This window comes from Cimex lectularius, mitochondrion (assembly GCF_000648675.2).
Source record: "Cimex lectularius strain Har-73 mitochondrion, complete genome".
Lineage (NCBI taxonomy): Eukaryota > Metazoa > Arthropoda > Insecta > Hemiptera > Cimicidae > Cimex > Cimex lectularius.
Window position 1 is genome coordinate 1 of NC_030043.1, and position 15217 is coordinate 15217.

At 28.3% G+C, this 15217-nt stretch overlaps 13 protein-coding genes and 25 non-coding genes across 38 annotated transcripts; 28 read left to right on the forward strand and 10 right to left on the reverse strand. All coding sequences in view use genetic code 5, as the record gives it.

The window, feature by feature from the left end:
• Positions 1-351: 351 nt before the first annotated feature.
• Positions 352-416, forward strand: A7F07_gt01. Its single transcript has one exon. It is a non-coding gene; the product is annotated as a tRNA-Ile (tRNA).
• A7F07_gt02 lies at positions 414-483 on the forward strand. Its single transcript has one exon. It is a non-coding gene; the product is annotated as a tRNA-Gln (tRNA).
• A7F07_gt03 lies at positions 483-553 on the forward strand. Its single transcript has one exon. It is a non-coding gene; the product is annotated as a tRNA-Met (tRNA).
• On the forward strand, positions 554-1525 carry ND2 (NADH dehydrogenase subunit 2). Its single transcript has one exon. It carries the CDS (start codon positions 554-556, stop codon positions 1523-1525), a length of 972 nt encoding a protein of 323 aa, YP_009250831.1.
• A7F07_gt04 lies at positions 1524-1588 on the forward strand. Its single transcript has one exon. It is a non-coding gene; the product is annotated as a tRNA-Trp (tRNA).
• On the forward strand, positions 1581-1642 carry A7F07_gt05. The gene has a single exon. It is a non-coding gene; the product is annotated as a tRNA-Cys (tRNA).
• A 1-nt stretch (position 1643) lies between these two features.
• A7F07_gt06 lies at positions 1644-1706 on the forward strand. Its single transcript has one exon. It is a non-coding gene; the product is annotated as a tRNA-Tyr (tRNA).
• Position 1707: 1 nt separating this feature from the next.
• Positions 1708-3241, forward strand: COX1 (cytochrome c oxidase subunit I). The gene has a single exon. A coding segment is annotated over exon 1 (1534 nt).
• A7F07_gt07 lies at positions 3241-3307 on the forward strand. Its single transcript has one exon. It is a non-coding gene; the product is annotated as a tRNA-Leu (tRNA).
• Positions 3307-3985, forward strand: COX2 (cytochrome c oxidase subunit II). Its single transcript has one exon. A coding segment is annotated over exon 1 (679 nt).
• On the forward strand, positions 3986-4057 carry A7F07_gt08. Its single transcript has one exon. It is a non-coding gene; the product is annotated as a tRNA-Lys (tRNA).
• A7F07_gt09 lies at positions 4058-4120 on the forward strand. The gene has a single exon. It is a non-coding gene; the product is annotated as a tRNA-Asp (tRNA).
• Positions 4121-4273, forward strand: ATP8 (ATP synthase F0 subunit 8). The gene has a single exon. It carries the CDS (start codon positions 4121-4123, stop codon positions 4271-4273), a length of 153 nt encoding a protein of 50 aa, YP_009250834.1.
• On the forward strand, positions 4267-5043 carry ATP6 (ATP synthase F0 subunit 6). Its single transcript has one exon. It carries the CDS (start codon positions 4267-4269, stop codon positions 5041-5043), a length of 777 nt encoding a protein of 258 aa, YP_009250835.1.
• Positions 4961-5719, forward strand: COX3 (cytochrome c oxidase subunit III). Its single transcript has one exon. It carries the CDS (start codon positions 4961-4963, stop codon positions 5717-5719), a length of 759 nt encoding a protein of 252 aa, YP_009250836.1.
• A 2-nt stretch (positions 5720-5721) lies between these two features.
• On the forward strand, positions 5722-5784 carry A7F07_gt10. The gene has a single exon. It is a non-coding gene; the product is annotated as a tRNA-Gly (tRNA).
• A7F07_gt11 lies at positions 5723-5783 on the forward strand. The gene has a single exon. It is a non-coding gene; the product is annotated as a tRNA-Ser (tRNA).
• ND3 (NADH dehydrogenase subunit 3) lies at positions 5784-6137 on the forward strand. The gene has a single exon. It carries the CDS (start codon positions 5784-5786, stop codon positions 6135-6137), a length of 354 nt encoding a protein of 117 aa, YP_009250837.1.
• An 8-nt stretch (positions 6138-6145) lies between these two features.
• On the forward strand, positions 6146-6209 carry A7F07_gt12. Its single transcript has one exon. It is a non-coding gene; the product is annotated as a tRNA-Ala (tRNA).
• Positions 6210-6212: 3 nt separating this feature from the next.
• A7F07_gt13 lies at positions 6213-6279 on the forward strand. The gene has a single exon. It is a non-coding gene; the product is annotated as a tRNA-Arg (tRNA).
• Positions 6279-6343, forward strand: A7F07_gt14. The gene has a single exon. It is a non-coding gene; the product is annotated as a tRNA-Asn (tRNA).
• Positions 6343-6412, forward strand: A7F07_gt15. Its single transcript has one exon. It is a non-coding gene; the product is annotated as a tRNA-Ser (tRNA).
• A7F07_gt16 lies at positions 6412-6473 on the forward strand. The gene has a single exon. It is a non-coding gene; the product is annotated as a tRNA-Glu (tRNA).
• On the reverse strand, positions 6472-6539 carry A7F07_gt17. The gene has a single exon. It is a non-coding gene; the product is annotated as a tRNA-Phe (tRNA).
• Positions 6539-8185, reverse strand: ND5 (NADH dehydrogenase subunit 5). Its single transcript has one exon. It carries the CDS (start codon positions 8183-8185, stop codon positions 6539-6541), a length of 1647 nt encoding a protein of 548 aa, YP_009250838.1.
• A 33-nt stretch (positions 8186-8218) lies between these two features.
• On the reverse strand, positions 8219-8284 carry A7F07_gt18. The gene has a single exon. It is a non-coding gene; the product is annotated as a tRNA-His (tRNA).
• On the reverse strand, positions 8284-9603 carry ND4 (NADH dehydrogenase subunit 4). Its single transcript has one exon. It carries the CDS (start codon positions 9601-9603, stop codon positions 8284-8286), a length of 1320 nt encoding a protein of 439 aa, YP_009250839.1.
• On the reverse strand, positions 9603-9857 carry ND4L (NADH dehydrogenase subunit 4L). The gene has a single exon. The coding sequence runs from the start codon at positions 9855-9857 to the stop codon at positions 9603-9605; it is 255 nt and encodes an 84-aa protein (YP_009250840.1).
• A 29-nt stretch (positions 9858-9886) lies between these two features.
• On the forward strand, positions 9887-9948 carry A7F07_gt19. Its single transcript has one exon. It is a non-coding gene; the product is annotated as a tRNA-Thr (tRNA).
• Positions 9949-10017, reverse strand: A7F07_gt20. Its single transcript has one exon. It is a non-coding gene; the product is annotated as a tRNA-Pro (tRNA).
• A 109-nt stretch (positions 10018-10126) lies between these two features.
• Positions 10127-10840, reverse strand: ND1 (NADH dehydrogenase subunit 1). The gene has a single exon. It carries the CDS (start codon positions 10838-10840, stop codon positions 10127-10129), a length of 714 nt encoding a protein of 237 aa, YP_009250841.1.
• Positions 10841-11149: 309 nt separating this feature from the next.
• A7F07_gt21 lies at positions 11150-11205 on the forward strand. The gene has a single exon. It is a non-coding gene; the product is annotated as a tRNA-Leu (tRNA).
• A 27-nt stretch (positions 11206-11232) lies between these two features.
• On the forward strand, positions 11233-11712 carry ND6 (NADH dehydrogenase subunit 6). Its single transcript has one exon. It carries the CDS (start codon positions 11233-11235, stop codon positions 11710-11712), a length of 480 nt encoding a protein of 159 aa, YP_009250842.1.
• Positions 11713-11717: 5 nt separating this feature from the next.
• Positions 11718-12848, forward strand: CYTB (cytochrome b). The gene has a single exon. The coding sequence runs from the start codon at positions 11718-11720 to the stop codon at positions 12846-12848; it is 1131 nt and encodes a 376-aa protein (YP_009250843.1).
• A7F07_gt22 lies at positions 12847-12916 on the forward strand. Its single transcript has one exon. It is a non-coding gene; the product is annotated as a tRNA-Ser (tRNA).
• Positions 12917-13026: 110 nt separating this feature from the next.
• Positions 13027-14451, reverse strand: A7F07_gr02. Its single transcript has one exon. It is a non-coding gene; the product is annotated as a 16S ribosomal RNA (ribosomal RNA).
• A 249-nt stretch (positions 14452-14700) lies between these two features.
• On the reverse strand, positions 14701-14770 carry A7F07_gt23. Its single transcript has one exon. It is a non-coding gene; the product is annotated as a tRNA-Val (tRNA).
• A 7-nt stretch (positions 14771-14777) lies between these two features.
• Positions 14778-15217, reverse strand: A7F07_gr01. The gene has a single exon. It is a non-coding gene; the product is annotated as a 12S ribosomal RNA (ribosomal RNA).

A 15217-nucleotide genomic window follows, 5' to 3' on the forward strand; every position in this document is an offset into this window, starting at 1 on the left:
GATCTGTTAACTACCCCCTTAAATACCAAAAAGTCTAAACTTCGAGGCTCTTCAGATGTAAAAAATAAATTCCTACATACATGCCTACTTTTGCAGTCAAAATAATCGAAACAAAGAGAAACAGCTCCGATGTTAAAAAATATATCTTAATCAACTTCTTGACTAACCCCTTAATTAGTTAAAGAAGCTCTATAAACCCATTTTTGAATTCTTAACTAACCCCTTAATTAGTTAAAAGTCAATACTTTGGGTTTTTAGATGTAAAAAATAAATTCCTACATACATGCCTACTTTTGCAGTCAAAATAATCGAAACAAAGAGAAACAGCTCCGATGTTAAAAAATATATCTTAATAAAGTGCCTGATAAAAGGACTACTTTGATAGAGTAGAACATGCGATATAATCGCCTTTATTATAAAGCTTAGTTTACAACTAAGACCTAGGGTTTCAAAGCCCCTTATGCTTAAATACAACACTTTACAAAAAGATAAGCTAAATTAAAGCTTTTAGGTTCATACCCTAAATATAGAAGCACTAAACTTCTTCTTTTTAATTTTTAAATATTCTAATAAAATACTATTTTTTACCATAATAATTTTAGGTTCTTTACTAGTATTAAGATCAAATAATTGATTAAGAATTTGAATAGGGTTAGAAATTAATCTAATATCTTTTATTCCGTTAATACTAAATTCTAAAAACAGATCACTCTCAGAAGGATGTATAATATATTTTTTAATCCAAACTATTAGCTCAATTTTATTATTATTTTCTATTTTAATTAAGCCTGCGCAAATTATTATATTAATAAATATAACTCAAAATATTATTATTGTAAGAATAATGATAAAATTAGGCTTACCTCCATTTCACTATTGATTCGTATTTGTAATAAAAAAAGTAGAATGATATTCCTGCTTAACTCTTATAACCTGACAAAAAATTGCCCCCTTAACAATTTTATCGTACATAGACTTCAATATCATCATTGCATTTATTGCCTCCATTGTAGCAAATATTACTGCCATTAATCAAACAGATTTACGAAAAATTATAGCCCTATCATCTATTAATCATTTAGGATGAATATTAACTTGCATAAAAGAAAGTAACACATGAATAATTTACTTATTATTTTATTCTTTAATGTCAGCATCCTTATTAATCTTTCTTAAAAAAAAGAAAATCCTTTTTATTAATCAAATAAATAAACTAAACAACAATAGTGATAAACTAACTTTATCTATATTAATAATAAGAATAGCAGGATTACCCCCCTTTATTGGGTTTATGCCTAAATGAATAGCAATTCAATATATAATAATAAATATGAATATTTTATTAGCATATCTTATAGTAATAATATCCTTAATTGCAGTATTTTATTATTTACGCATAATTAACGCAACTTTAATGCAAAATTCCTGTAAAAATAAATGAACTTTAAACCAAAGAAAATCATACAGATCACTCATATTAGCATGTAATTTATTATTGCCCATCTCAATTTTTCTAATTAATTAAAGTCTTAAGTTAAAAAAACTATTAACCTTCAAAGTTAAAAACATAAACATATTATAGACTTTAGCTTTACGCAACTTCAAACTTGCAATTTGACATCATAATTTTGACTATAAAATCCTAATAAGAGGCTCATGCCATAGATAAATTTACAATTTATTGCCTTAAATTCAGCCACCTTATTAATGGTTAAGTGAATAATGTCGACCAACCACAAAGACATCGGAACTTTATATTTTTTATTCGGGATATGAGCAGGTATGCTAGGAACATCAATAAGATGAATTATTCGAATTGAACTTAGACAACCTGGCTCATTTATTGGAGATGATCAAATTTATAATGTAATTGTTACTGCTCATGCTTTTGTAATAATTTTTTTCATAGTTATACCAATTATAATTGGGGGATTTGGGAATTGACTAGTGCCATTGATAATTGGCGCACCTGATATAGCATTCCCTCGACTCAATAATATAAGATTTTGACTTTTACCTCCTTCCTTATTACTTTTGTTAGTCAGAAGAACATCAAGAACAGGTGTAGGGACAGGATGGACAGTTTATCCCCCCTTATCGGGTAACATTGCTCACATAGGATATTCTGTTGACTTTGCGATCTTCAGATTACATCTCGCAGGAATAAGATCTATTTTAGGAGCAATCAACTTTATCTCCACTATTTTAAATATACGTCCTGCGGGGATAACCTTAGAACGAACTCCCTTATTTGTATGATCCGTAGGAATCACAGCAATACTACTACTACTTTCTCTACCAGTACTTGCTGGAGCAATCACCATATTATTAACTGATCGTAATTTCAATACTTCATTTTTTGATCCAGTAGGGGGGGGAGATCCTGTACTTTACCAACACTTATTTTGATTTTTCGGACACCCTGAAGTATATATTCTAATTCTACCAGGATTTGGTTTAATTTCACATATTATCAGTAAAGAAAGAGGAAAAAATGAAACCTTTGGTCCTTTAGGCATAATCTATGCTATATCGGCAATCGGGATCCTAGGATTTATTGTTTGAGCACATCACATATTTACAGTAGGAATAGATGTAGACACTCGAGCATATTTCACCTCTGCAACTATAATTATTGCTGTACCAACAGGTATTAAAATTTTCAGATGAATCGCTACACTGTATGGAAGAAAAATGTCATTCTCACCATCTATTATATGAGCAATAGGGTTTGTATTTTTATTTACCATTGGCGGTATAACAGGGGTAATTTTAGCTAATTCATCTATTGATGTAGCATTACATGATACTTATTACGTAGTAGCACATTTCCATTATGTACTTTCAATAGGAGCCGTATTTGCTATTATGGGAAGATTCATTCAATGATTCCCCCTTTTTACAGGATTAACAATAAACCCAAAATGATTAAAAATTCAATTCTTAACCATATTTATCGGTGTAAACATAACCTTCTTCCCGCAACACTTCTTAGGATTAAACGGGATACCGCGTCGATATTCAGACTATCCTGATATATATATATCTTGAAATGTGCTATCATCTCTAGGTAGAACAATCTCAATTATAAGTATTTTCATATTCATAATAATCATCTGAGAGGCTCTTGTATCAAAACGTAAAAGCCTGTTTAATAATAATATACCTTCCAATATTGAATGATTACAACTTTCCCCCCCCAGAGAACACTCTTATAACGAGTTACCAATTATTTGCTCATTCTAATATGGCAGATTAGTGCAATGAACTTAAGATTCATTTATAAAGGCTTACCTTTTATTAGAAATGCCAATCTGAAATTCATATTCATTTCAAGATGCAAACTCTCCCGTTATAGAACAATTAACTTTTTTCCATGATAGCACAATAATAATTCTTACAGCAATTATTACTATTATTTCATATTTACTGATTTACATCACATTTAATAAGCTTACTAATCGATATCTTTTAAATAGACAAAATATTGAACTATTATGAACAATTACGCCAGCAGTAACATTATTATTTATTGCATTGCCTTCATTAAAAATTCTATATCTTATAGACGACATCACTAATCCAATAATAACAATTAAAGCTATTGGGCACCAATGATATTGAAGCTACGAATATTCTGATTTCAAAAATATCGAATTCGAATCTTATATAAAATTGCCTTCAGAAATAAATGAAAACGAATTTCGACTACTAGAAACTAATAATCGTACTATCTTACCAATTCATACTTCAATCCGATTGTTGACTACCTCCACAGACGTGATTCATTCATGAACAGTTCCATCTTTAGGAGTTAAGATTGATGCAATCCCAGGACGATTAAATCAAAGATTAATTATTATTAATCGACCAGGATTAATATATGGACAATGCTCTGAAATCTGTGGAGCAAATCATAGATTTATGCCTATTGTCCTAGAAAGAATCAATATTCAAAGATTCATTAAATGAATAAATTTATACTCATTAAGTGGCTGAAATGTTAAGCAATGGTCTCTTAAACCACTAAATAGTAAACTCACAAATACTCTTAATGAAAGAATTAGTTTCAAAAAAAACAATAACTTGTCAAGTTATAAATACTTAATAGTATTCTTTAATTCCACAAATATCACCAATATGATGAACTACACTAATAACAATCTTTATTTTATGTATATTTATATTTTCAATTAACTTATTCTTTTGTTTTAAAACAAAATTAACTTTTAATAAAAATAAATCCCAAAATAATATAAATTGAAAATGATAGCTAATTTATTCTCTTCATTTGACCCATCAACTAGAATTATTTCGTCATTAAATTGATATAGAACCATCATTGGTCTAATAATAATTCCGCCAATATACTGAACTACGCCTTCACGAATTACTATATTATTTATTTTATTATATTATAAACTATACACAGAATTTAAAATTACAATAAGAAAACCAAATGCCAAAATAAACTTAATAATAATTTCAATATTTATATTCATTTTAACAAATAATATAATAGGGTTATTACCTTATGTATTTACTAGCTCCAGTCATATAGTATATTCACTATCATTGTCATTACCATTATGATTAGCCCTAATAATATACACATGAATTAATTTTACAAACAAAACATTCACACATATACTCCCTAATGGCACTCCTGCCTTACTAATACCGTTTTTAGTATGCATTGAGACAGTAAGAAATATTATTCGACCTATATCCTTAGCAATCCGGCTAACAGCAAATATAATCGCAGGCCACTTATTCATAGTATTATTAGGAAATTTAATTGTTCATAGAGAACATTATATGTTAATTGTAATTACACAAACATTGCTAATAATATTTGAATTATGTGTATCATTTATTCAAGCTTACGTATTCACTACATTAAGCACATTATACATTAAAGAAGTAGCATATGAAACAAGACAAAAACCACCCATATCATATAGTAGATTACAGCCCTTGGCCTTTAACTGGATCAATTGGAGCATTAACATTAACCTTCGGAATAGTTATTTGATTTCATAAAAAAGAAAGAATATTAATAATATTAGGAATAGTTATTATTATTTTAACTATATTTCAATGATGACGAGATATTATTCGAGAAAGAACATATCAAGGACATCATACATTAAAAGTCGCCAAAGGAATTAAAATAGGAATAATCTTATTCATTATCTCAGAAATTTTATTCTTTATATCATTTTTCTGAGCTTTTCTGCATAGAAGAATTGCTCCTTCCATTGAAATCGGGAATAACTGACCCCCTTTAGGGATTAAAACATTTAACCCCATAGAAATCCCATTATTAAATACAATAATCCTATTAAGTTCAGGGGTAAGAGTCACATGAGCCCACCACAGAATTATAGAAAGTAAACATAAACAAACCACAAAAAGTCTAACTATCACTGTAGTATTAGGAATTTATTTCTCGTTATTACAAGGATATGAATATAATCAAGCTGAATTCACTATTGCAGACTCTGTATATGGATCTTGTTTCTTTATGATTACAGGATTCCATGGATTTCATGTTATAGTTGGAACTATTTTCTTAATTGTATGCTTACTACGAAATATAAAAAATCACTTCTCCAAATCACATCATTTAGGATTCGAAGCAGCCTCATGATACTGACACTTCGTAGATGTAGTATGACTATTCGTTTATATTATCATTTATTGATGAGGAAGATAGCTTATTCTTTTAGTATATTAGTATATCTGACTTCCAATCAGAAGGACTTTAATTAGAAAGAATAATAATAATAATTTTAACCACAACTTTCATAGCTTTAACCATTTCAGTACTAATAATAATAATTTGCATTTTTACAAGAAAAAAAAGTATCATAGATCGAGAAAAAATATCACCATTCGAATGTGGATTTGACCCTAAAAGATCACCCCGTATACCATTCTCAATTCAGTTCTTTCTAGTAGCAACATTATTTCTAGTATTTGATGTAGAAATTACCATTATCATTCCTATAATTATTACATTTAAAATATCTTCCACAAGAACATGACTCTTTATAACAACAACATTTATTATCATTTTACTGCTGGGATTATATTACGAATGATATAATAACATACTTGAATGATCCTTCTAGGGAAAGTAGGGAAAGTAGTTAACTATAACATTTAATTTGCAATTAAAAAGTACTATATTGTAGTCTTTCTCATTCAAGTAATGAAGTAAAATTTACATTTAGTTTCGACCTAAAAACAAGAGAACTTATTTCTCCTTACTTTTAATAGAAGCCAAAAAGAGGCAATCTATTGTTAATAGAAAAAATGACAAAATTGTCCTATTAAAAGAGAATGATTGTAACTAAAAGAAGCTGCTAACTATCTTTTAAAGCGGTTAAAATCCGTTTTTCTCTTATTTAAGTAGTTTATAAAAAACATTTCATTTTCAGTGAAAAGAAAATAATAATTCTTAAATATCAAAAGAGATATTAGTCTCATATTAACAACTTCAATGTTATGCTTTAAATTTAAGCTATTTTAATTAAAGAAAGAAAAACAAAGATCTTAAAATAAAAGAAATTAAAATTATCCTAATTCCATTACTATAAAACCCTGAAACATTAACTGAAACCCTGATTAAAAAATGAAAAACCGATCGCGAAACAATATATTCCCCCCAACTACAATCAACATTTGTAAACCAAACCTTAGAAATATAAAATCCAAAACTGCTCAAAAGAAAAGTTCTGAAATATGGCATATAAAGTATAGACCCAAAAAATAAATGAAATAAATAAAAAGAAGAACCCCAATTTATTGAACATATTTTATAAGAAATCAGAATCCCTATTAAAATTAATAAAAAAGGTGCTAACTTAGTATATAAATGCAAACAATAAAATTCAGGAACCGTAAAAATTACTCAACTTAAAAAGCTACCCCCTAAAACGGATATTATAACCATAAATAATATTGAAAAAATTATTGAATTATCCTCAAAGTAACTTTGACAGCAATATAAACTCTCTCTGCCAATAGTATAATAAATTAAACGAACAGAATATGAAACTGTTAACCCTACAGATAAATAATACATTAAAACAATAAAAAAATTGTCGTAATTAAATCTAATAACCTCCAAAATCATATCCTTAGAATAAAACCCTGATATAAAAGGGATACCACATATAGATATACTAGAAATTAAAAACGAAGTATAAGTTCAAGGAATACATTTATAAATACCCCCTATAACACGTAAATCTTGATTATTACCTGCAATATGAATAATTAAGCCTGCACATAAAAATAGTAAAGCCTTAAAAAAAGCATGTATTAATAAATGGAAAAATCTTAAAACAGGATAACCTATAAATAAAACTCCTACTATAAAACCTAATTGACTCAAAGTTGATAAAGCAATTACCCTTTTTAAATCAAATTCAAATATAGCCCCCAACCCAGCAATAAACATCGTTATTGTACCAATATAAACAAAAAATTCGCAATTTAAATTATTAAATAAATATCTAAAACGAATTAATAAATAAACCCCAGCAGTTACTAAGGTAGATGAGTGAACTAAAGCAGAAACAGGAGTTGGGGCCGCTATAGCAGCAGGCAATCAGGAAGAAAACGGAATTTGAGCACTTTTTGTAAAACTAGCTAAAATTACTATCAACAAAACTATCTTTATATTAAAATCTCAAACATTAAAATAAAACAAATAATGTCAACCTCCAAAATTAAATATTCAAGCGACAGCCATTAATAAAGCAGCATCACCAATTCGATTAATTAAAATTGTTAACATGCCCGCATTATAAGACTTAAAATTTTGAAAATAGATAACTAAACCATAAGAAACTAAACCAAGACCATCTCAACCTAAAAGAATTCTAATCAATCTGGGACTTACAATTATAAGTAATATTCTCAAAACAAACAATAAAACCAAATATAAAAATCGAATATTATTGCTATCCTCTGATATATAAGAAAATCTATATAAAATAACCAAAGAAGAAATAATTAAAACAAAAGATATAAATATTAAAGATATTCAATCCAATAATAAAACTGCAGTAAAGCTACACGAATTAAGAGAAAAAATTTCCCAATCTATAAAAATAATATAACCATAATTAACAAAACAAAGTCCTACAACAAATAAACTCAAACCAATCACAAATAAATAAAAAGAACTTAATAAATACAATATCACTTACAGTACAAAAATACGCCCTTAGTTCCACAAACTAATATTCTATGCTAAACTATAATAAGTTATAAAAAAACAAAGAGAAAATCCACCTTAAAAACAAAAAAATTCAAAGGAAACCAATGTATAAAAATTAATAAAAAATCCCGAATTCTAGCACTAGAACTAAAAAACCCACCTTTATAAAAAACCCCATGCTGAGTTATGCAATATAAATAGATTCTGTAACAACAACTTATAAAAGAATTAATCATTAAAAACACCATAGCTAAATTTCTTCAACTTATAATACTATTCAACAGTAATACTTCACCTAACAAATTTAAAGAAGGAGGACTAGATATATTATTAGCTCTAAATATAAATCAAAACAAACTTATAGAAGGCATAATTGAAATAAAACCCTTATTAATAAACAATCTTCGTCTTAAAGAACGTTCATATATTACATTAGCTAAAACAAATAATCCAGAAGAACACAACCCATGACCTAATATTAAAACAAAAGAACCTATTAATCCTGACAAATTAAAAGTAAACAAACCACAAATAACTAAACTTATATGAGCAACTGAAGAATAAGCAATTAAGCATTTAATATCAATTTGAAATAAACAAACAAAACTAGCAATTACAGAACCTAACAATCCTAAACTAATTATAATATAAGAAACATTAACATAATATATATACAAAAAAGATATAACACGAATTAAACCATAACCACCTAATTTTAATAAAACACCAGCTAAAATTATAGAACCAAAAACAGGAGCCTCAACATGAGCCCTGGGTAATCAAAAATGAAAAATAAACATAGGCATTTTAACCAAAAAAGCTAAAATCATAGACAAATGTAAATAAAAATTATTAGCTCCTTCTAAAAATCATCAAACAAATCTTCCTGATATAAAACCCAAATAAACAATACCTAATAAAAGGGGTAAAGAAGCAAAAAGCATATAAAACAATAAATAAAACCCCGCATTCAACCGCTCTGGTTGGTACCCTCAGCCAAAAATTAAAAACAAAGTAGGAATCAATGTAGCCTCAAAATAAACATAAAATATAAAAACATTTATAGTTAAAAAACACAAAACCAAAAATAAAAGTAAAGATATACAAATAATCAAAAAATCAGCTATGGTGTCTATATGTTTCATACAAAACCCTGAAAGAATTATTAAAACTACAATTCACAAAGACAAGTAAACCAAAAACCACGAAAAAATATCCCCACCAAAAGAGAAAGACAATGTACTAAAAAATCCTAAAAACCAATTTCTAAAAAATCTTACAAAAAATAAAATTAACAAACAACCTATTAATTCGCAATAAAGCCCTAATATAGCAATAGGAATCAAAAATAACAAAGATAAAATTATTATCATACTAACATGGACATGGTTATCAAATTATCGTTACCATGACAACGAATTAAACTAACCAAAAGAGAGAGACCCAAAACCCCCTCACAAACAGAAAAAGACAAAAAGACCAAAATAAAATAATAACCAGATCCTAACCCTGTAAAAAAAACAAAAAACATTAAAAACAAAATAAGAACCAAATATTCCAATCTTAACAATATCAAAAGCAAATGCCTATAAGCTCTACAATAAGCAAAAAGACCAGATATAAATAAATACAATAAAAATCCAAGAATAAGTTTTAATAGTTTAAAAAAAATAATGATCTTGTAAATCATAGATAGGGAAACCTTTAAAACTTCAACAAAAGACGAATTTATGTCTAACATTAATCTCCAAAACTAATATTTTCAATTAAACTACTTGTTGGCAGCTAGTAAACAAAATAAATAAAGAGAAATATAATTTCCCCCCATAGGAGGGAAAAAATGGGGGGATGTGAAATATATAAGTAAACAACAGCTTGTTTAGCTGCTAATTAGAAAATTCTAATAATAATTAATAAATAATTTAATGAAATAGGTAAAAAACTCTTTCACGTCATATATATAAGTTTATCGCCTATTCAAAATCCCAAAACCTTGATATAAAAAAACAAACGTCTTAAATCAGCCCTTCAAAATAAAATACAAGTGAATGTTCTTATAAAAAGAATATTTATATATTCAGATAAAAAAATAAATGCAAAACCCCCTCTTCTGTACTCAATATTAAACCCTGAAACTAATTCTGATTCTCCTTCAGCAAGGTCAAAAGGTGAACGATTTGTTTCGAACAAGCAAGAAATATACCAAAAACCAAAAACAGTAAAAAACAAAAAAAAATATTTTTTTGAAAAATTATAAAATCAAGAAAATCAAATCTCCCAAATAAAAAAAACAACCCCTAAAGCCAACAAGGCTATTCTTACTTCATAAGAAATGGTCTGAGCCACAGAACGAACTGCCCCTAATATAACATAATTAGAATTAAAATACCAGCCACTAATTATCACCCAATAAACCTCAACACCTAAGAAAACTAGTATAAACAACCCCTCACCAAAAAAAAAGAACAAACATCATAGCATAAAAGACAAAACTATTATAAAGATTGGATAACAATAATAAATAAGAAAATTAGACTGACAAGGATATCTCTGTTTTTTAAAAACTAACTTCAATCCATCAGAGAAAGGTTGTAACAGCCCCATCAAGCCCACTTTATGAGGACCTTTGCGAAGCTGAATATAGCCTAAAATCCTTCGTTCTAACAAAGTAACAAATGCTACAGCCTACAAAATACATAAAATCAAAAGCAGTGCTATAAGGAGAGCGGTTAGTTTCTGCATATAATATATGTTAAATGCTCCAATTATTTTTATATTTTTTGCATTTTCTTTTAAAATCTATTAGCAGCTAGTAAACAAAATAAATAAAGAGAAATATAATTTCCCCCCCATAGGAGGGAAAAAATGGGGGGATGTGAAATATATAAGTAAACAACAGCTTGTTTAGCTGCTAACTTTAAGCAAGTGGTTTTAAAACCCACAGATAGGACATAAAACCTTTAAAGTTTAAGTATAAAGGGGTTAAAGCCTTACTAATTATTATTATAATTATTATAATGTTAATTTCAATCTACTTTATTAAATCAAAACACCCTTTAAGAATGGGAATTACTTTAATCTTTCAATCTATCTGTATTAGAATACTAACTGGAATAATCAGCTCATTTCTATTTTCTTATATCATAATAATAATTATATTAAGAGGGATATTAGTTTTATTTATATACATATCAAATGTGGCCTCTAATGAAAAATTCTATATAACAAGCAAAAACTCATTATTAATTTTATTAATTCCACTTCTCATAATAAAACAAGACTCAATTATATACAATTTACATAATTATAAAACTAATTCCACAATAAAATATGATATTTCCACCTCCTTAAGAAAGCTGTTTTCATCAGAAACAGTACCTTTAATTATAATAATAGTTTTATATTTATTCTTCACTATAATTGTTATTTCATCAATTGTAAATATTCATGAAGGGCCAATACGCTCGAAAAGATAATGAATATATCAACACGTAAAACTAACCCTTTAATTAAAACATTAAATAATTTACTTATTGATCTCCCATGTCCTACAAGAATCTCCAATTGATGAAATTTTGGATCCTTACTAAGAATATGTTTGTTAATCCAATTATTAACAGGAATCTTTTTAGCCATACATTATACAGCTAACATTGAATTAGCCTTCAACAGTGTAATTCACATTATACGTAATGTAAATAATGGTTGAATAATACGAAGTATACATGCTAACGGCGCCTCATTCTTTTTTATTTGTATATATATACATGTAGGACGAGGAATTTACTATAATTCTTATCAACTAACTAACACTTGAATAGTAGGAGTAATAATGTTATTACTAACAATAGCAACAGCCTTCCTAGGTTATGTTTTACCATGAGGACAAATGTCCCTGTGGGGGGCAACAGTAATCACAAACCTACTTTCTGTTATTCCATATGTAGGGAACAATATTATTCTATGATTATGGGGAGGATTTTCTATTGAAAATGCCACATTAACACGATTTTTCGCTATACATTTCCTTATACCATTCATAATTACAGCTTTAGTGATAATTCATTTATTATACTTGCACCAAACAGGCTCTAATAACCCGCTAGGGGTAGATAGTAATACTGATAAAATTCCATTTCACCCATATTTTTCTGTTAAAGATACAATAAGATGTATAATAATACTATTGTTTTTTATATTAATAAACACTATAGAACCTCAGCTTCTAGGAGATCCAGAAAACTATATTCCAGCAAATCCATTAGTAACTCCTGTTCACATCCAACCAGAATGATATTTTCTATTTGCATACGCAATTCTACGATCTATCCCTAATAAAATAGGAGGTGTAATCGCCATATTAGCAGCAATCAGAATACTAATAATTTTACCTTTGCTAAATAAGCCCAATCTTCCTAATTCTAAATATTATCCCTTAAGTAAAATGTTATTTTGATTTTTTTGTTTTACTTGATTACTATTAACATGAATTGGCGCTAAACCAGCCGAAGAGCCATACATCTTTACAGGCCAAGCCCTATCAACTATGTATTTTATATACTTTATTTTGTCCCCCCTAAGATCAAAATTTTGAGATAAAATAACTCAATAGCCAAATAGCTTAGACTTAAAGCATGTATTTTGAAAATACAAGACAGAAAATAAAAATTTCATTGGCTTGTTTAGCTGCTAATTAGAAAATTCTAATAATAATTAATAAATAATTTAATGAAATAGGTAAAAAACTCTTTCACGTCATATATATAGTTAATTTTATTTTTACKGAAMAGTAGCTCGGCACGCAAGCGGCGTATTTAGCCAAAGGTCGTGGGTTCGAATCCCGCTCGTGACACTGACTTTTTTATATCAACCAATACCTTACATAAAGATTAATTAATTGAAAGATGTTATTTGATCAGCCGGACCATGAAATCTAATGAAATTAATTTTAATCCAACATCGAGGTCGCAAACCTCGCCATCAATAAGAACTCTCCAACAAGATTACGCTGTTATCCCTTAAGTAACTGAAACATAATCAGCACAAAGCTGGATCAAATAAACATTAATTAATGATAAAAAATAAAGTTAAATAAATTTACCGATCTCCCCAACAAAATTTACTACAGTAAGCATAAAATAAAAACCTGTAAATTTATACTTGTACAATAAATAAAGTTTTAAAGGGTCTTATCTTCTACTGAAGACATGTCTGCTTTTTTCACAGAAAAATAAAGTTAATTAATATTTATATTATTATTATTATTATTAATTAAATAAAGAAAGTTAGCCCCTCGTATGACCCTGGAGATATTTTACATATTTTAATGGAAGTAGCGAGGACAGTCAGGTCAAAGTGGACGGAAAACGTTGACAAGATGGTTTTACAGATTTTGGAATATTCACTGAAAGATCCTAAATTAATTTCTATATTTTTTCTTTTCAGACATTCTTTCGATCCACTCTCATATTCAAGTAGAGCCAGATATTTAACTAAACATACCTGAGCGACAATTAAGGAAAGTTGGCGATTTACAAGGATAACTTTACGGTAATTTCTCGTTTATGAAATTAACAAACATATATCTTAAATTTTTCAGGCTTGTGGTTGATAAAGCGAGCTGGCAATATTTAAAGAAAAAATATGTAAAAACGACATACCCGTGAAACGGCGGTATACAAAAGGCCTGCTAGATTGTCAACCGTAATATGAAGTATCCCAAGGACCCGTTATCAGGAAATGGCATCACTCGAGGCTTTTGCAGTTGGTATTCTTGTGTTCTCATAGCGGATCATTCTCCACACCTTTAACAACACGCTCGCAAACACGAGGATTGAAAAGGACCGGGAACGAAACGGGTATTTTGTAGTTAGATTGAATCTGAGGGTGTTGTCGTCCCAGGATTGAATAAGTTCGGCTGACTAGTTGCTACATGTACATAGACATAATGTTATTGGGATCTTCTCCGAAAAGTGGGGGGTGAAATTGTTTATTTATCATGGCATGTCAGCAACCATGAAAGGTCGTAACGAACAGGATGCACGGATTTGCTCTTCAGAAAAAAAAGTCTATTTATATTCTGACCTAACGACGAAGGCTGTTGGTAGCTCACTTTAGCAAATACACACTTGCAAATTTCAATGAACTATAGTAACTTCATAATGAAACCTTCACAATAGGTAAAAAGGAGAATACGTCAGCGTTAGTTGTTGATTTGTAACAACAACCTCCATAATAATATATATCTCATAATTTCGGGATGTATTAATATATTAAAATAATTTTGATAAACCCTGATACAAAAGGTACTCCAAATAAAGGATTCTTTTCAGCAATGAAGAGATTTTCCTTCACAGTACTAATAAAATATAATTTATAAAAATGCTATTCAATAAACTTTCTACTAAGAATATAATTATTTTTTGGAAAAAAAGGAAAAAAGAATTAATTATAAATCAATTATTTCAAATTAAACTGATTCAAACAGTTATACCATCGATGTAAATGATGGAACTACTCAGTAGTTATAATTTGTATAATCAAGATTTACTTTCCAGTAAATCTACTTTGTTACGACTTATCTTGAATCCAAGAGCGACGGGCGATGTGTGCATAACTCAGAGCTTAAATCATAATTAATAAATATTAATTATTACTACCAAATCCTTATTCATTATAAATTTTCCATTAAAAAATCCTAAATTAATAATAAAGTAACCCACCACTAGCTTCTTTATTGCTGCACCTTGACCTGATATAGTTCTCATAAAGAAAGTAGAAAATAAACCTTATAATACATTCAATAACAGAGGTATACAAGCTTAAAAAAAGTAAAATTCCTCGTGGATCATCGATTAAAGAGCAGGTTCCTCTGGATAGACTAAGTTACCGCCAAATTCTTTTAATTTCAAGAGCATAACTAATACTACTAAGGTAAACTAAAATTACAAATTGAATAATAGGGTATCTAATCCTAGTTTT